We start from the raw sequence: 19,664 nt of genomic DNA, 5'->3' as shown, positions 1-19,664 counted from the left end.
GAGAAGACTGGATTGTATAGGGCAGAATAGAGCTACATTGAGAAAAACTTCAAAAATGTGGATGGTGCTCCCTGAGAATTTTGGTTGAGTACTAATCTGGATATGATTGGCTAAGCTGAACAATTCCTTGAACTCATAAGTAGGATTAGGAAACTATTAAATTCCTTTTCACCAGAGAAAAGAGACTTTATTGGAACATGGGACAATTAGTAGAGACCCCAGAAGGAATACTTTCCATGTTAGTAATTAAAACTGAGAAATTTAAAAAATGCTTATTTTAAATTAATACATAATAATGAACCCATTGCATGTTAATATAAGACTCTTGATGAAAGTAACTTTTCAAAGCAAAAAACAGTGAGAAAGTGGTATTGTTTTACATTTTTTATCAGTTCTTCAATATCTGTCTATACAGAAGATAGCTGGAGTCTTGTATCTGCTTCTCCATTCATTCTTTGCAATATGTTACTTCTGTTGAAGTATATAAAGAAAAGGCCACCTAAAAACAGATACATTGTTGAATGGAGGAATATTTTAATAGCCAGATAATTGTGGATATTCTTATTTGATACTGTATTAAAACTTGACAAGTGATAGTTTCTTAAAGGTTAGTTGTGATGTAAAGTCTGAAACCATTCAGTGAAATTTTAGTGTTATATTAAAATCCGTTGAAGTATCTTGTACTTTCAGTGCATGATTTTGTAATATGAATTGGTCATTTGGAAAATATTGGTTCACTTTATTAGGCATATTAACTAAATGTTGGTATGTTATATCAATAAATATGTTTGTTAATATCATTATTCTCACAGAAAAATATGTCAGTATTGGGAAGCTATCAGGCCATTGGGGGGAGGTAGAAGTTTTTAAAAAATCTGGATATCAGTTTGAAGGCTTAAATTTTATCATTGGCAACAAATGTTGTCAGTTGTTTTCCTTGAATTTATAGGCTCACTCAGTTGATTTTTGAGAAAATACCAAGTCTAAATACCTTTCTTAGTCCTTGCCGCTATCACAGAATAACACAGACTGGCTAATTTATTAAAAAAAGAGATTTATTTTCACAGTTCTGGAAGTTGGAAGTTCCAACAATATGGCACTGGCATCTGGCGAGAAGCATCCCATGGTGGAAAGCATCACATGTCAGGCAGTGTGTAGGACAGAGAGGAAGTCAGGCTGAACTGACTTTTATCCTTTTATCACAAATCTATTACCCCAGTAACTGACCCACTGTAGTGATAACAGCATTAATCTTTTTGTGAGGGTGGGCCCTCATAACCTGTTCACCTTTTAAAGACCCCACCTCTTTCAACAGGAGTTCTGGCAGGGATATTCAAACCATAGCAATACCATAGTTTGTCAGTCATTTGTTTGAGCAAAAATGGTGTTCTGTGACAAAACGAATGCAGTCATGTGCCTCATAATGACATTTCAGTCAATGACAGACCACATAATACAATGGTGGTTCTATAAGATTATGATTCTATATCTTTACTGTACCTTTTCTATGTTTAAATATGTTTACACAAATACTTACCATTGTGTTACAGTAACCTACAGTATTCAGTACAGTAACATCCTGTACAGGTTTGTAGCCTAGGAGCAATTGCTATGCCATATGGCCTAGATGTATAGTAGGCTATTCCATCTAGGTTTGTGTAAGTACACTCTATGTTGTCCACACAACAAAAGCATCTAATGACACATTTCTCAAAAGGTATCCCTGTCATTAAGCAATGCATGACTGTACTTTCCTCAAGGCAACCATTATGCTTTAGTACATAGCAGAAGTGCTTTCAGGTACTTCCCATTTCATCATGCACAATATTAAAAGCATCAAGATTTAATAAAAGTAATAATTTTTGTTACTTCATGAGACACATGCTTAAATGAAGGTTTTTTTTTTTTTTTTTTTTTTTCCTAATGGAAGTGGTGATGAAGAATTCAGTATAATGACCACTAGTTCATCTTAGCACCAATACTTTGATTTGTGGTAAGGCATCGCAGTTTTACCCAGCATTGCTTTTGTATTATCAGTCTCAAGGAACCCCAGGAATCTATTGTTATACTTTTGAGAATCACTGCTCTAGATCCACCTGACAAAAATCTTATGAAGAAGTCTCAAAAGGATCAACCTGATATGCCTAAAATTTAAGTGCCTGCCATAGTAAACTTTTGTACTCTTTAAAGGTAAACCATTAAATCTAGATACTCATTAATGTAATTTTCATAATGTCAGGCATTCAGGCAAAAACTAGTAGACCTGAGAAGTAGCAACATGTGACTCATAACCCAAAGAAAAATTAGAAGATAAAAATACATCTATAAATGGCAAAGATAATGGAATTAGCAGATGAGGATTTAAAAACAACTCTTATAACTGTGTTTAAGAAGTTAAAGGAAATCAAGCATTTAATGAGGAAATTAATAAAAAAAAGTTAAAAAATAACCAAATGAAAAATTTGAGGCTAAAAATAGAAGCTAGATAGTTGAAAATTTACTCTGGTTGATTTAACAGATTAGCTATTGAAGAAAAGATCAATGAGTATGAAGACAGTGATAAAAATAATGCCAACTGAAGCACACACAGCAAAAATACTGGGGGTCAGGGAGTGGGGAGGGAAGAATAGAGAGCCTGAGTGACTTGTAAGTTTTACGTTTTATAAAATGGTGTAATGTGTGATCCGAAGTCCCCAAATAGAGGGAAGAATGGAAAGGGGAAAATTTTAAAGACTAGCCCAATATTACCAAATTTCATGAAAACTTATAAACTCACAAATTTAAGAAGCTCAGTTATACTAAGCAGCAGTAACTCAAAGGAAACCACATCATAATCAAATTGCACAAAATCAGTAGTAGAAAAATCTTAAAAGCAGCCAGATATGGGGAAACAAGGACACATTTCATATAGTGAAAGAGAGGTTTAAATATAACTACAGACTTTTTATCAGAAGCAGTGCAAGCCAGGAGACAATACAGTGATATTTCTAAGTGCTGAAGGAATAAAATGTTAACCTGGAATGCTATATCCAGCAAAAATATCTTTCAGAAATGTAGACTGAAGATATTTTTCAGATAAACAAAAGCTACAAGAGATGTTCAAGGTTGAAACAAAGTGATACCAAATGGAAGATTAGATTAACACAAAGAAATGAGGAGCACTAGAAATGGGTAAATACTGGATACACATTAAAAAACCACCCTTTTCTTATTTTTTAATTTCTTTCAGTGATAATTGACATTTTAAAGTAGAAATAAAGCAATGTATTATATATAGCATTTATAAAATATATGCTACAAAGTATGCTACAATATGTCAAAGTACAGGTATGATAGCAATAACACAAAGAACAGGAAAGGGAAATGGAAGTATACTGTTGTAAGACAAAGTCCTGTCTTACCAGGAGGTGGGCTGTGTTAAGTTAAAAATGCATGTTGTAAAACTTAGAGCAGTCACTAAAACAGTGAACACAGATAATGGTTATTAAGCCAAAGGTTGAGATGAAATGAAATACTAAAAAATACTCAAAGTCCAAATGAAGGCAGGAAAGGTAACAGAAATAGAAAATCAGGACAAATAGAAAACAAATAATAAGACCATATAGATAATTATAACAAATATGAATGATCTCACATTCTAATTAGAAGGTAGAGATTGATAGATGGGATAAAAAAGGGAAACCCATTTATATGATGTGTACAAGACACCTACTGTAAATACTTTATACTTTAAGTATAAAGTATAAGCATTGAGAAGTAAAAATAAATAAAAACCAAAAAAATGTACATGAAAATCATTATAAGCTGAAGGGGCTATGTTAATATTAGATAAACTAGACTCTGTACAAATAATATTATGAGGGATAAATGGGGACATTTCATGATGATGAAAAGACTAATTCATCAAGAAGATACAAGTAACCTAAATGTGTACATATCTAATAACAGGGTTTGAAATATGTGAAAGCAAAGACTGATAGAACTGAAATGAAAAATGGACAAATACACAATTTTAACTGGAGATTGCCACATGCCTCTCTCATAGTAATGTGCAGAACAACATGGAAAAAATCTGAACAACATAGAAACCAATTTGACTTATTTGAAATGTATATAATGCTCCTAATAACAGCAAAAGACACGTTCTTTTCATGTGCAGTTGATATACTCACTAAGGCAGAAAATATGCTCAGCCATAAAACAAGTCACAAAAAACTTTAAAAATCACCTGAAGCATGTTCTGTGACAACAATGGAATTAAGTTAGAAATCAAAAGACTCTGGAAAATCCCAAAATATTTAGAAATTAAACAACATATTTCTAAATAAACCATAAGCAAAGAAGAAATCCAAAGGGAATTAGAAGATATTTTGAACTGAATTATGATGAAAACATGGTATATCAACATTTAATACCAACAAATTAGTATTGAGAGGGAAACTGAAGGTTTAAATACTTAATTAAAAAAGAAGAAAGTTGTAAAAGCAATGATTAAAGCTTAACCCAAGAAGAAGGAAAAGTCCTCACTTCTACCAACCAAGATAGAATAATAGGAAACAGATTTACCTTCATTCCTATAAGAACTAAAAAAAATCACCTAAAAGGCTTAGGGAGAACAAGACTGGGAATAGTGTCTATTCCTACCAGCTAGATTGGAAAACCTTATAATTCATGGGGCTTTGGTGTTTCTTAGTAGTGGAGAATAATTAGCCCTAGATTAAATATTGCTTAGGTACTAACTAACATATTTTAAAAGCAAAACCCAAATGGATTGAACTGTATCCATGTAATTTAACTGCAGCCCAGAACAAACCTCAGGAATATTTATAGGAATACAAAAATATCCAGCACCCAACAGGATGAAATTCACAGTGTCAGGCATCCAGTAAAAAATTACCAGCCATACAAAGATGTAGGAAAACTTGGCCCATAATAAGGAGAGAAATCAATTAAAACCAACCCAGCACTACCACAGATATTAGAACGAACAGATGATGATTTTATTTTTTATTTATTTTTTTTTTGAGACAGAGTCTCGCTCTGTTGCCCGGGCTAGAGTGAGTGCCGTGGCGTCAGTCTAGCTCACAGCAACCTCAAACTCCTGGGCTTAAGCGATCCTACTGCCTCAGCCTCCCGAGTAGCTGGGACTACAGGCATGCGCCACCATGCCCGGCTAATTTTTTGTATATATATATTTTAGTTGTCCATATAATTTCTTTCTATTTTTAGTAGAGACGGGGTCTCGCTCTTGCTCAGGCTGGTCTCGAACTCCTGACCTCGAGCGATCCACCCGCCTCGGCCTCCCAGAGTGCTAGGATTACAGGTGTGAGCCACCGCGCCTGGCCCAGATGATGATTTTAGAACAGATACTATAACTGTATTACCTATCTTCAAAAACAGAAAAATCTTCAAAAACATGATAAATCATTTGAAATGTGAAAATGACTCAAATTGAACATCCAGAGATGAAGACTGGTGTCTGAGATGAAAAGCATACCAGATGAGATTAACGGCAAATCAGACATTGACAAAAAGAAGATTGTTGAACTTGAAGACATCACAATAGAAACCACTTTGGAAAACACTGGCAATTTCTTACAAACTTAAAAATACACTGGCCATTCCTCTCCTAGTATTTACTCTAGAGAAATGAAAGCATATGTCCATCAAAGACATGTACATTATTGTTCATAACAACTTTGTTTGGAACAGCCCAAATAGGAAACAACCCCAATGTACATAAACCAGTGGATGTATAAGTAAATTGCTGTATATCCATACAATGGAATACTTAGTAATAAAAGGAATGGACTATTGTCACATGCAACAATGTGGAGGAATCTTAGTTTATTTTGAATGAAAGAAGCCATATACAAAGAATACATTCTGAAATTCCATTTATATAAAATTCTAGAAAACCTAAACTAATCCATAGTCATAGAAATCAAAGTAGTGATTTTCTAGGGAAGAAGCTGAGGGTAGTATGGAGGAATTACCAGGGGGTACAAGGAAACCTTTGGAGATGATGGATAAATTCATAACCTTGATTATAGTAGTGGCTTCATTGTTGGATACAATTGTCACAACTTGTCAAATTATAGATTTTAAATATGTACAGTTTATTTTATGTCAACCATATCTCAATAAAGCTGTTAAGAAATTTTGAAAAAGAAGAGCAAATCAGATGCAAAGCAAGTACAGAAGGAAAATAGTATGTATAAGAGCAGAAACCAATAAAGTAGAAAATGGCAGTAGAAAAGAAGTAGGTGAAATGAATAAAACCTGGCTAGGTGCGGTGCTCATGCCTGTAATTCTAGCACTCTGGCAGGCTGAGGTGGGATGATTGTTTGATCTCAGGAGTTCGAGACCAGCCTGAGCAAGAGCGAGACCCTGTCTCTACTACAAAAATAGAAAGAAATTAGCTGGATAGCTAAAAATATATATAGAAAAAATTAGCCGGGCATGGTGGCGCATGCCTGTAGTCCCAGCTACTGGGGAGGCTGAGACAGGAGGATTGCTTGAGCCCAGGAGTTTGAGGTTGCTGTGAGCTAGGCTGACGCCATGGCACTCACTCTAGCCTGGGCAACAGAGTAAGACTCTGTCTCAAAAAAAAAAAAAAGAAAAAAAAAAAAGAAACTTCTTTTATGTCATGAAGGCTAAAAGTGTTTTCAAGAGTGTAAGAGGGAGGTGTCAGGTGGAGATAGAGTTCTAAGAGGAAAGCACTGGGCAGACTTGCAAATATATAAGCTCAGTTCCAGACAAGTACAGCTTTAGAAACAGCACAAAAAGGCAATGTTTATATGTATTTAGTATAAAAAATATGGCTTGTCCCTTCCCATTATTTCTATAAACAGAATGATGATGCTTTATCAATAGTGATATTTTTGAAGGTCAAGGTTGATTAAAGTTTGTGCTTCCACAGGTATAATGTTGAACCAGAATTATTTTTATGATGGCTAATCACTATCCGAAGTACTCAGATAGGAGTTTTCTTTAGAAAAATAAAAAATGTCACTAAGGCCATGAATGATTGGATTGTAGCATTGCTTACTTAGCTATGTTTTCATAGAACTTGTGTATCATAAGCTTTTCCACCCTTCCTTTCCTTTATCAGCGTGGAATTACTTTTCTTCTTTTAATATATAACATAATCAGGTTTTTTGGTATTCATGTACTAACTTATAAATAGAATTGAATTATGTGTTAATCTAAAATTAGAGACTAGTAGCAACCTAACAGAAAGCAAATATACGAAAGATTGATGCATTCTGATTCAATGTCTGTTTAAAATAGTGTAGTACCATTAATGAGCTGATTAATTTATAAGTGGGCTTGATTCTTGAAAAAGAATTTCTGGAGCACTGTGAAAATTGTGATTCGCTCACTATTTCTCATGAGCATTGTGTCCATTATTCCTTTTTTACCTTTCTGTCTTCACAAAATAGAGTGTCTTTGCCTGTTTTGGTTTGGCTGCCCTTCATAGCTTCATCTCTCTCACAAAACCTTCTCTGTCTATTTAATCCAACACAATTTCTTTTTTCTTTTCTGAAATTCTGTTGCATTTCTCTTCAACACATTTTAAGTTGTCTTCTAGATAATATATATTAGCTTCATTTTTTCAGTTACTTTAATGTGTATCTCCTGCTCATCCTTATATCCTAGGGCAAGATAAGATAGGTAATATTATTCCCCATTTTATAGATGTAGAAATAAGACTAGGCAAGTTATTTGATTTCCCCAAAATAAAACTTCAACCCAAATGTTCATTCCCTATACTGTAATGCCTCAGGTTTTATATTTTATCTGTAGCTCCTATCACATGTTGAGCACATAATAGGTGTTGTCAGTTTATTGGTTTGAAAGAGATTGTCTCATTCAAACCCCCAATCATTAATACCTATTTCTTTTAAAAAGCCATGCTTTAAAAAAATTAACTACATAATTAATTGCAAAATGTTTTATAATAATTAATGTTGAATCCTGAGTTCTTTAAAGAGGCAACATGTTTACTCAAGGAGAGTTGAAGTTTGGACTACTGAAATTTTTCTTATTCATTCATGGGACAAATGTCATTGACTGTGCACTGTATGCCAAATATTAATGCTAGCCCTGGATATGGACAAACGTTGAATGTGTTATTTTGTTAGTAATATGTGGTCTCTTCTTATTTATACAGGAGAAATTAAACAGATTCTAGAAAACGAACTTCAGATACCTATGTCTAAAATGCTGTTAAAAGGCTGGAAGACCGGAGATGTGGAAGACAGTGTGAGTTGAGTTTCTTAATTGCCTAGAAATAAAAGAAAATTAAGTTATCCAATTGACTAAATATATAAAAATTGGTTTTAATTAATGTTGTTACATATTACAGAGTAGATTCAGCCATAGTAATTTAGTTTGGGGAATCACCAAACAATGTTTTTTAGGCTAAAGCATTTTCATGCTAAACCAATAACAATTTTAAATGAGTTAGGCATGTAAGCGAACACACAATATGACCTGTTTGTCCTATTTCTAAATTTTATAGGAGTTTGGCACTCATTTTCGAGAGCCTTTACTTTTTTCTCAAACCTCTTAGGGTATCAGTGAGTGCCTTGGAATAATAAGTTAATGAACAATTACATATTGGCCTGAAAGAAGTCACACACATACATTTATACCAAGTATTAGTTATGGAACAAAGATAATAATAGGAAATTTTTAAAACCAGGAGAATTTAAATGGTAAGAATCCTTCTTTGTTTATTCAGATAGTGGCAGGAATGAATTATAGTTTAAGAATTTGCACAGTGTTTCAGTTTTAAGGAAAGAGTGGCTGTTCTCAAGGACCCAGTAACAGCCCCTGTTATAAAATATTTCATACACTTTCTTTTTTTTTTTTATAGAGAGTGCGAGGAAGGAGGGAAAAAATTAGTTAGGTCTAACTAAAGTTTTAGATGTTTGAGGTAGAAATAATTATCAATTTTTTTTATAGTAGTTACTGAGTCATTATTTTAATGACCAAGCATAAACTTAGAATCTTCAACTTCATTACTTAATTGTGAATGGCTTCTGGTAGACATTGTGCTTATAAGTACTTATATGTGAATTAATTTGAAATATGAAAATGTTCTGAGTATTTCAATATTTACAGGAATATCAGGTTGGCAAGATATTTGTAAGTTTAGATACAAGTTAGTGTTATGCCATGTTAGGAGTCAGCAAGCTTTTTCTGTACAGAGCCCAGTAGTAAATATTTTAGGCTTTGTGCACCAGTGTCTGTTACAGCTACTCAATTCTGCTATCATAGTGTCAAAGTAGCCATAGACAAAATGTGAAAGAGCAAGCATAACTATGTTTCAATTTAACTTTGTTTATGGACACAGTAATTTGAATTTTATGTAATTTCGTGTGTCATGAAATATTCTTTTCTTTATTTTTCCAACCATTTAAAAATGTAAAAACCATTCTTAACTCACAGGCCATACAAAAATAGACTGTGGGACAAATCCAGTAGCAGGCTAGATTGGTCCTATGGGCCAGAGTTTGCTGACCCCTGGTGCTGCATGACTGTTCTAATTGATACATGGATTAAAAATTTTAAAAAGTGCTGACTGAGTAAATCAATAGCCTTGACAGAAATAAAACACCAAAATGAATTTGTTTGTGTAGCTATATTATTTATTCATTCATTCATTGTGAAACCTGTGGGTATGAATCAAACTTGCATGGCATTTTCAGAAGTGTGTGAAGAGAAAGGCAATCATTTTGAAAATGTTCTTCAAGTTATGTATTCTAATATTTGAACATAGTCTTTGTTACAAATAATACTTTTAGTTACTAACTTCTTTATACTCTTTTCTGATATTCCCATGCCATTAATTTTCCTATTGCTTTCAAATTTATATTTCCAACCCATACATCTGTGAATTCACATATCCAAGTTGGTAATTGATTTTTGTACTTCCATATCTTATTGGCATCTCAAACTTAACATGTTTAAAATGTAACTCTTAATTTTCCCTTCTATGTTACTTCTCTACTAATCTTCCCCAATAAATGTCAGCACTCTGTAGCCACCACTAAATCCAAAAGTGTCATCATCAGTCTTTTCCCGTTTCTCATAATGCCTCACCCTTTGGTAAGTCCTGTAGAGTCTATCTCCAAAATATATCTTAACCATAGCCACTTTTCAGTATTTCTATTGCAACTGCTTAATCCAGGCCATTAGCATGTCTTGACTGATTCAATATGAAATGTCATTATTTTTATGTTACCTTCCTTTCATGGGTTCTTCTGATGTATTCTCCATACAGCATACAGAGTGATCTTTTAACAACATGAATTATATTCCTCTCCTTTTAAAACACAGCTTTTTATTGCACTTCAAATCAAATTGAGACTACCTACCATACATAGTTTAAAAGGCATTACATTATTTACCCCCTCCTCACCTCTACAACCTTATCTCGAGCCTTTCTTACCCTCACTTTCCATCATGCTGCAGTCATAGAAACCTCTTTTTAAATCTTTTAATAGACTCATGCTCTTTACATCTTTACCTGACAGATGTTATTCAACTGTCTGGAATGCTTATCCTGAATTCCTCACATGGATGGCTCTTTTTCATCCTTTAAGTCTCAAGCTTAATGTTACCTTCTCCAACAAGGCCTCTGTGTCTTATTTGGCTCTCATCCCAGCATTCTCCATCACAGCAGCATGAGTAGAGGGACCATATCTGTTTCTTTCACCATTGTATATCCAGTGCCTGGTATAATAGGTATCAAATAAATGTTCATGGAATGAATGCATCAGTAAATGACCTAAGGAAAGTGTCCATTTTATTTATTCATGCCACATGTGCTTTTACAGGGCAGATTTAATAGAAAATCTTTTTGGATAGTGGCATGGCAAAAAGATAGTAATGACTTGATCAAGTGGTAAGACTAAGCATTTATCAGTAATTCACAAAGTAAAATACTAAAAGATAAAGAGACAAAAATAATTTTCCTATGTGTGTGTTTTATTTGTTTGCATGTTAACTCTACAGAGATAACACATCAATTTCAAAAGGGCATCACATATTTGACATAAAGTTTCAGGACTTCAGTATATCCTGGTACATTATGAAGTTATGGGTAATTGCCTAATACAGTATTTTTTTCAAACCATGGACCACACAAACCATTAGTGGGTTATGAAGTTAATTGAGTGGGTTATAGAGAGCATTAAAAAAAAAAATAGAAAAGTAAAAACCAGAATACAATAGAAAATGTCTGAGTGTTTTTCAGATAATAAGGGTATGTATTTCTTTTTATTTAACACATAACTAATATGAGTTCAGAGTAAGACTCAGTACCCTTGGTGTAAGACTGTGCACTTAGTAAGATGGGCCTTCTCATGGAGGGGTCAAGAGTAAGTTCCTGATGTTCTGTGTTTGGGTAAGACTGCCCCTCCAGGTGTCCTTGCCTCCATCTACAAGGTTAAGAAGGATTTTTAGACATCCACTCCTCCTTGCTTTCTAACACTTTCAGCCTTGCCATTATTATTTGCTTTGATTCAACCAGGACTAATTTCATTATGCTTTTCCCCCGTTTATGCCTGTCACTGTATGGAGTCCAAAATTCCCAGGTCACCCTTCACTCAAATCTCTGTAGTCTCTGCACGTTCCATACCTGTCTCTATCCTTTTTTCTCTGCAATGTCTGAAACCTTTTTGCTATGCCTTGTGGAACTAATTCATTATTAGCAAAATTCCTTCTATTGTCAACCTCTTTCCTGTACATTCCCTTTCACTATCTTTCTTTGACTGAAATCCATCTTCCTGAGGACATTGTTTCTCTGCAGCCTTCTCAGTATAAGTTATTTTTCTCTGTCAACCCTCATACCACTGGAATAAGTGGCAAAATATATCTCCTCATTGTTCCTCATTGTTAGTTTCAGAGTGTTATCTGTCATTCCTCTCTAAATTTCCTTCGTCTTTAAATTTCATGTCAAAAGATTATATCACTGACTTATTGAAGTCAGCTCCCCTCATTTCCTGATTATTTTTAATTCCTGGTTTATAATTGATTTCTGTATTAATTCTTAGTATTAATAATCTTAATATCTTTGTAAATGATTCTTCTAATACATTGGCTTCTTAATTCCTTGAATTTCTCTCTCACAAAGATCTTTTTCTCCACCCTCCCTCAGCTATGTATATCTTCTCAATGTTTTATCAAGTATTAATAATGACAGCAACACTCAAATCTTGCTCTTATCTTTTCTATCTCTTATCTTTCTAGCTTGCTTCTTTTGGCATCCTAACTCCAACGATCCTTCAGCTCTACTTAGACTCCAATCTATTGTTTCTACCTTCTTTTCCTGATCATTACCTCTTTTGTGTCCTCCCTTCCTTACAGTAGGTTAAATTCCAGTCAGTCATTACAATCACTTGTCTTGTATATACTATCAACTCTTGGTTCAAGGTTCTTGCTTGACCAAAATTCTTACTTGGTTAAATCCAACTCTCTGTCTAAATGCGACAAGAGACAAACAAAATCATACTGATAAATATATCTTTAAATTCATGACCATAATCTTCAGAGAGTCCCTCAAAGCTCCCAATTCAGTCTCTGTTTACTTATCTGTATCTTACCCACATACTCTTCTTTCTCTCCTTTTACTCTAGTGGCCTGCCCAAGCTTGTATCTAAGACCAAACCTCCATTTTTGCTATGGATTACATTCTCCATCTCTATTCAGGGACTTCACTCTAATTCTTCCCTGACTCTCCTGGATCATCAATGTTTTCCTCTTGTAGATTGTTACCATTAACATCCAAACATGATGTTATTTCTTCCATCTGGAAAAGGAAAAAAAAAAAAAAAACTAGCTTGATCTCAACCCCTCTTTCATTAATGGCTCCATTTCTGTAGTCCCCTTGATAACAAAACTTCCCCTAAAGACGCGTTTTTATTTGACTTCCCTAGTTTCTGTCCTCCATTTTATTGAGCCCAGTCTAAGCAGGAACCTGCTGGTGTTCTTGTCAAAATCACCAACCACTGCATTACTAAATTCAGTGGTGACCTTGTCCAGTTTCATGACTTTTAAATGTCATTTGTATGCACTCTCAATTTTGTATCTCTAATTTGTATCTCTATCCCAGATATGTTCCCTGATTCCTGAGTGGTATATCCAGCTGCTTACTTCTCTTCTCCACTTGAACGTGTAATAGACATTTCAAACTTAGCTTGTCCAAAATGGAAGTCTTCATTTGCAGTCTTCCCCATATCAGTTGATGGCAGCTTCACCCAGTGCTTTTGCACCACTTCTACTGCCATCACAGTGGCTTAAGCCACCATCAGTCTTATCTTAGTGTATTTCATTACCCTGCCCTATCCTTCTGCCCTCCTCTGTCAACCTCTTTCCCGTCCATTCTCAACACAGCTGCCACTGTCCTGTCCTCACTATCATTGTTACCTCTCTTGACCTATCTCCTACCAGTGCTTACTTGGCTCCAATTTCACTGGATACCTTCTTGTTTCTTAAACATTTTGCACTGGCTGTTTCCTTTGCCCGCAATATTATTTCTCTATATATTCTCATGGTTTGTTTCTTCCACCTTTAAGTTTTTGCTAAAATATTTCATTCTCCAAGTGAGGCCCACCCTGTTTAAAACTGCAAAGCTCCATACCCACACATTCTTTATCCTTACCTGCTATACTTTTAGTCAAAAAAATTATCACTAATATTCAACTATACAGGGTTACTTATTTTACTTATTCCTACTAAAATGTAAGCTCTGTAATATCAGGGATTTCATTTTAGGCTATTCTATTCATTGCTGTATCCTTAGTGGATAGAGTAGTCCTGGCACAGAGTAGTAGGTGGCTCAATAAATATCTGTTGAATAAATGTATGTCCTGGCTTACAATGTAGAGATGTAAAATGTATTTGTTAATGTTAATTGCTGTCAAAAAAGTTTGAAGTACTTCAGCAAGTTTTTACCATCAGATTGGGAGTCTGAAATGTATATGAGTTTTGTGGTAAAGAAATTTAATGACATTTTTATGGTTATCAAGATAGTAGGTATATATAGCCAAAGAGTAGTTAAGTCTCTCCCAATAGAGAGCTTTAACAAAAAAGATACCTGGAGTTAAGAATAAAGTGACCCAAGTATCACTTTTAGAGTCCTCATCCAAATTACTTAACCTCTCAGGCTACATCTCCTCATCTTTAAAATCATTGGCTTGAGGTACTTCCTATGACTTTTTTCAAGGTCCAGTGGTCTCTGAAAACCTATTTTGCTAATTTTTTCCATAATGACCCTGAGATGAAGTGCATATTAGTTGCAAGGATACACTTCTTTAGTAAAGAAATTATTGAGTCCCAACTTTGTTCTTACCTATTTGTATCTCTTCATGAGCTCAAGAATTTATATATTATTTTAACATTCAGGTTTATGCTACCTTATGATACATAGAGGAAATAAGGTTATTTGGATTCAGCAGTTCTTTTGCATTATGCTATTTGGGAAATTATCAGAAGATGAAAAATCAAACTACAAAATTACTAATTTTTAAGAATTACAGTAAAAATTAGTAATACACAATCAACATTCATTTTTTGTTTTTCTTTTTCAGACGGTCCTAAAATCACTGCACTTGCCAAAAAACAACAGTCTTTATGTCCTTACACCAGACTTGCCACCACCTTCATCATCTAGTCATGCCGGGTAAGGTGTTTACTTTTCCTGGGGGTCTGAAATGAAAGTTTGATTGTTAAATTGCTTTAAGCTATATATAAACATCAAAATTAAATAAAAGTTCTGTTGAAGTTTTAACTTAGCAACTACTATTAAGTATATCAATTTTCAAACTATTTCGTCTAGAAGTTTATTTGTTTTAGTGGTGGAATCTTCTAATACAAGGAAAATCTTTAGCAAAACTCCAATATATAAAAAATAGTCAAATGGTACTTCTGTGATTAAAGGAGAAGGATTAGAGTTGGAGGGAAGAGAAAGTGTAAATGGAACCCCAGTCTCTCTCATTGCCAAAAATACATCACCTTTGAGTAAAATTCATTGGGCTCTACAGAATAAAGCTTGAAAAGCACTGATATAAAATTTTTATTAAGGTTTTCCATCTATTTGAAATAGAGGATCTCATTTTTTTAGTTTTCACAGTGGAACTCAATACAGTTATAGAATGATCAAATTATTTTAGTATATTTAATTACACATTAAGTTTTTTTTTAATTTTTATTTTTTTTTATTTGAGCTTATTATGGGGGTACAAAAGTTCAGGTTACATACGTTGCCCATGTACCGCCTATCCCCCCAAGTCAGAGCTCCAGGCGTGTCCATTCCCCAGACAGTACGCATTGCACTCATCATGTAGGTATACACCCATCCCCTCCTCGCACCCCCTCCTCCCCGAGTCAGCACCTTCAAGCATGACCATTCCCCAGACGGTGTGCAACGCACTCATCATGTAGGCATACAGCCATCCCCTCCCCCAAGCCCCCACCTCAGTCTGATATCCGATTGGTATCATTCCCCAATGTGCATTTAGGTGATGATCAGGGAAACCAATTTTCTGGTGAGTACATGTGATGTTTGTTTTTCCATTCTTGGGATACTTCACTTCATATAATGGGTTCCAACTCTCTCCAGGAGAACCAAAGAGATGTCATATCACTGTTATTTCTTATAGCTGAGTAATACTCCATGGTATACATATACCATAATTTACTAATCCTATCATGAATTTATGGGCATTTGGGTTGTTTCCACATCTTTGCCATTGTGAATTGTGCTGCTGTAAACATTTGGGTACAAGTGTCTTTGTCATAGAATGACTTATGTTCCTTTGGGTAAATGCCCAATAATGGGACTGCTGGATCGAATGGTAGGTCTATTTGAATCTGTTTAAGGTATCTCCATGATGCTTTCCACAGGGGTTGCACTAGTTTTCGCATACTACACATCAGATAAAGGACTGATAACAAGAATCTATTTAGAACTCTGGAAAATCAGCAAGAAAAAATCAAACAACCCTATCAAGAAGTGGGCAAACGACATGAATAGAAATTTTTCAAAAGAAGATATAAGAATGGCTAACAAACATATGAAAGAATGCTCAACATCCCTAATCATCAGAGAAATGCAAATCAAAACCACAATGAGATATCACTTAACCTCAATGAAAATGGCCTTTATCAAAAAGTCCCAAAACAATACATGTTGGCGTGGATGGGGAGAGACAGGAACACTCATACACTGCTGGTGGGACTGCAAACTAGCACATTAAGTTTTTATTGCTAGATAAACCAGTCTATAGTAAATGATTATGCTAGTGATAGAATAATAATTTTGTGAATAATCTTTTCATACATTATTATTCCAGAATTATGTTTATTTGTAGATTTTCACAGTTTTTAAACAAATTTTTTTCTTTTAAATATAACTTGGTCATTTTTTGTGGTCACTAAACTTTGAATATTGTCAAGCTTTTACCCCCACCACTTACCAAATATCTTTATTTTTAGGAAGCTAGAAATAAAAAGAAAATTAAATTTGGCTTCACTAAAGTAGAAATCACTGAACTGAAAAGTTAAATCTAACGTGATTGTATTTGATCGTTAGTTTGTTTTGTGTTAAGAATTTAAAGATTTCTAGGATTGTTCTTTATCTTCTACTATGTTTAGATTATATATTAGTGGGAAGTGGAATTTGCATACTATTACAGAATTACAAACTACAGACTTATAGTCCATGTGTTTATAGTAATGTTGATATAAAACTTCAGATGAGATTAAGTTAAACAAAGAGTTATAGTTCTGTATCTAATCAGGTAGAACATTATTTTGTAGGTTAGTTAACAAAGTGTAATCACTGTCATATAATATGTAATCCACATAATTAAAAGCAGACAGGAGACATCATTGTTTATAATCTATTGCTTTCCAGTAGCATGATTAAATGGATTTATCAAAATGTCTTCCTGGGCTAATGGAAATGTTCTTCATTGCCATGTGGCTGACCTTAGTTTGATTGCCAGTCACTCAATCCCTAGACAAGCAGGGGCCTACAGTGCTGTTGATATGCAGTGGTTATTGGAAAATGAGTACTTCATGTAGCATTAAAGTAGTTTTCCTAGTTGGCTTTGTGGATTTTCAATAAGTTATAATGATGCTATTTCTTGTGTTGGAACAGTAAGAGAGAAAAATTCAAAGTCAAACAAAAGATGTAGTGGGAAGAGGAACAAATGGAAACTCCTGCTGATATAAAAGTCATGTTAGTGCACATTTTATTAAAACCTAACTAAAAAGCCAGGGTTCACTTCTTGTAGTGTATTTATCCAACATATCTTTTGATAAATCTAGAGTTTTTTAATAACATATCTTAAATGCTGATTTCATGGGAGACAGTTTAAAAAACCAAAATAAAATCCATGTAGAACCTTAAAAACCAATGGTAATAATTATTTTTAACTTGTGATTTTCATTTTCTGTTTCACTAGATAAAAATAATTTTGGACATCTTAACTGTCCAGGCCAAAAAAAATAATTTCCTAGTGAGTTATACAGCATATCATATTATTAAAAATGGTAGACAGATAAGTTTGCTTTGTACTAGACTCCATAATGAATCAAATTGATTTCTTTTTGCAGAATTTTGTTATAGTTGGTGGATTCATAGAAATCTTATTTGTAGTTTATAACCTAATTTACAATCTAAAAAGGAGAAAATAAAAGGTAATTAATTATGATTCTTAGGACTGTCTTTGGGAATTGGCAAATTAATAGATCTACTCTGAAATTAGTAGAGGAAAATAGGCAGGTTTATGTACATATTTTCCCGATTCCTTTCTTGATCTCAGATATGAGATTTCTTAAAAAGTGGTATATATTATTTAGGCAGTTTGATACTTAATCGATTTAATTGTCATTTTGTTATGTTTTTCTCTGATGTGAGTTCAGTAGATGTTGGAAGATGGAGCGGAATTGGAGGATAAACTGCCAGTTAATTGTAGTGCAGAATTTTGATATGGGCCTGCTCCTGGATTCCACCATTCCAATTCCAGTGCAATGGCAAACATTAGGCTCTTTTTTAATAAAGTATTAGTCTTCTCTCAAGGGACTAGACAACATTAGTATTATAGTGTCACTCCTAAACAAAATTTATTGTAACCAAATCAGAAAAGTAATATGGTTATAATTCATTTCTCACTACAAAAGACATCAAAGTATAGTGAGAAAAACTTGGATTCCAGTTCCAAGTTGGCTTAGGGCCTTAGATTTTTCATTTACATAATGGGAAGCATTGTTTGCAATTGTCAGGGTGGTTGTAAAAATTCAGTAAGCAATAGTGCTACATTATATGTGAAAGTGCAAATTATAAAGAACAATAATTGAAATGATTTATATATGCTAATAAAGACCAATAGTAATTCTTTTCATTCAAATTTCACTTGACCTTTATAACAACTCTGTAAGGATGCAGGTCTATTTTAATGCATCTTTTTTATAGGTGAGGAAATCTGGGTGTTTAGAATGGATAAGAAAGTTGAGGTGTTTAGAAGAGTTATGTAGATTGTATTCAACAGTAAATATTCTGACTCTGAAGATTGTGGTATTCCATATACTATATAATTTCAGACTCTTGACAGAAATACACAAAACTTTATTCCAAAGGCAACTTCTTTTTTGGGAGGCTGTTCTCTAGATTTGTTTTACTTATTTATTTATTTGTTTGTTTGAGACAGGATCTCATTCTGTTGCCCAGGTTAGAGAGAAGCGATGTTATCATAGCTCACTACAACCTCAAACTCATGGGCTCAAGTGATCTTCCTGCCTCAGACTCCTGAGTAGCTGGGACCATAATCATCGTGTGTCACCACACCTAGCTAGTTTTTTTTTTTTTTTTTTTTTGTAGAGACCAGTCTCTGCCCAGGCTGGTCTGAACTCCTGTCCTCAAGCAATCCTCCTGCCTCAGCCTCCCAAAGTGCTAGGATTATAGGCATGAGCCAGCATCCTTGGCCCTGAAGGAGATTTCTTTTAAAAATCTTGTAATGTGTCATTATATACTCTTTGAAGAGTATTTGCTTTTGTTATTTCACTTATTGTAATTCTTTTCAGGAATTTTAATGAAATTTCATTATGTGAATTCACTCTTAGTTACAGTATATTAATCATTTAATAAAATGTAGATATAAAATAACATGTTCTTACCGACAAACCATTTTATTATTAAGTTTTGGTGAGAACTATAGATACAGAAAACTATATCTCAAACCACATCCTATTTAAAAAAAAAAAAAAACAACAAAACCTTATTAGCTTCATTTTACTGCCACTAGGGGGTGCTTGGTAATTGAGTCTTTGTATTTATATATACAATTTCATTCTGGGGGAAAAAAAACGATACAGCCTGAGAGCAGCAAAATTACCATATGAGCACCTATAATTGAGTTTAGAATGATTTTAAAGTAAGTTATGTTTTTCAGAAAACAGAATTTTAAGCTTCCTGAGAATTTAAGAGCGAACTCTTTAATCATAATCTTCATAACAGTTGAAAAGCATTTTAAACCTTTTAAAAAATAAATTACATTTCACTAATTGAAAGAATGAAGCATACTCCTGTGGCACAATTGTAAATTATATTAAAAATTATAGTAAAATTAGAAAGGGGAGAAAACTGT

General features: G+C 33.9%; 1 protein-coding gene across 2 annotated transcripts in view; it reads left to right on the top strand.

The window, feature by feature from the left end:
- FAF1 (Fas associated factor 1) overlaps positions 1 to 19,664 on the top strand; it is a 440,606-nt gene that overhangs the window by 155,551 nt on the left and 265,391 nt on the right. For both annotated transcript variants that reach the window (XM_069477930.1, XM_069477931.1), the window contains 2 exons: positions 8,177 to 8,268; positions 14,604 to 14,695. In XM_069477930.1, coding sequence (XP_069334031.1) covers positions 8,177 to 8,268; positions 14,604 to 14,695 — 184 coding nt within the window. The remainder of the gene's footprint in view (positions 1 to 8,176; positions 8,269 to 14,603; positions 14,696 to 19,664) is intronic.

Source organism: Eulemur rufifrons, chromosome 8 (assembly GCF_041146395.1).
Source record: "Eulemur rufifrons isolate Redbay chromosome 8, OSU_ERuf_1, whole genome shotgun sequence".
In the NCBI taxonomy this organism is placed as follows: Eukaryota; Metazoa; Chordata; class Mammalia; order Primates; family Lemuridae; genus Eulemur; species Eulemur rufifrons.
Note: the sequence above shows the minus strand (reverse complement) of the source record. Positions and strands in the feature narration are given on the sequence as shown.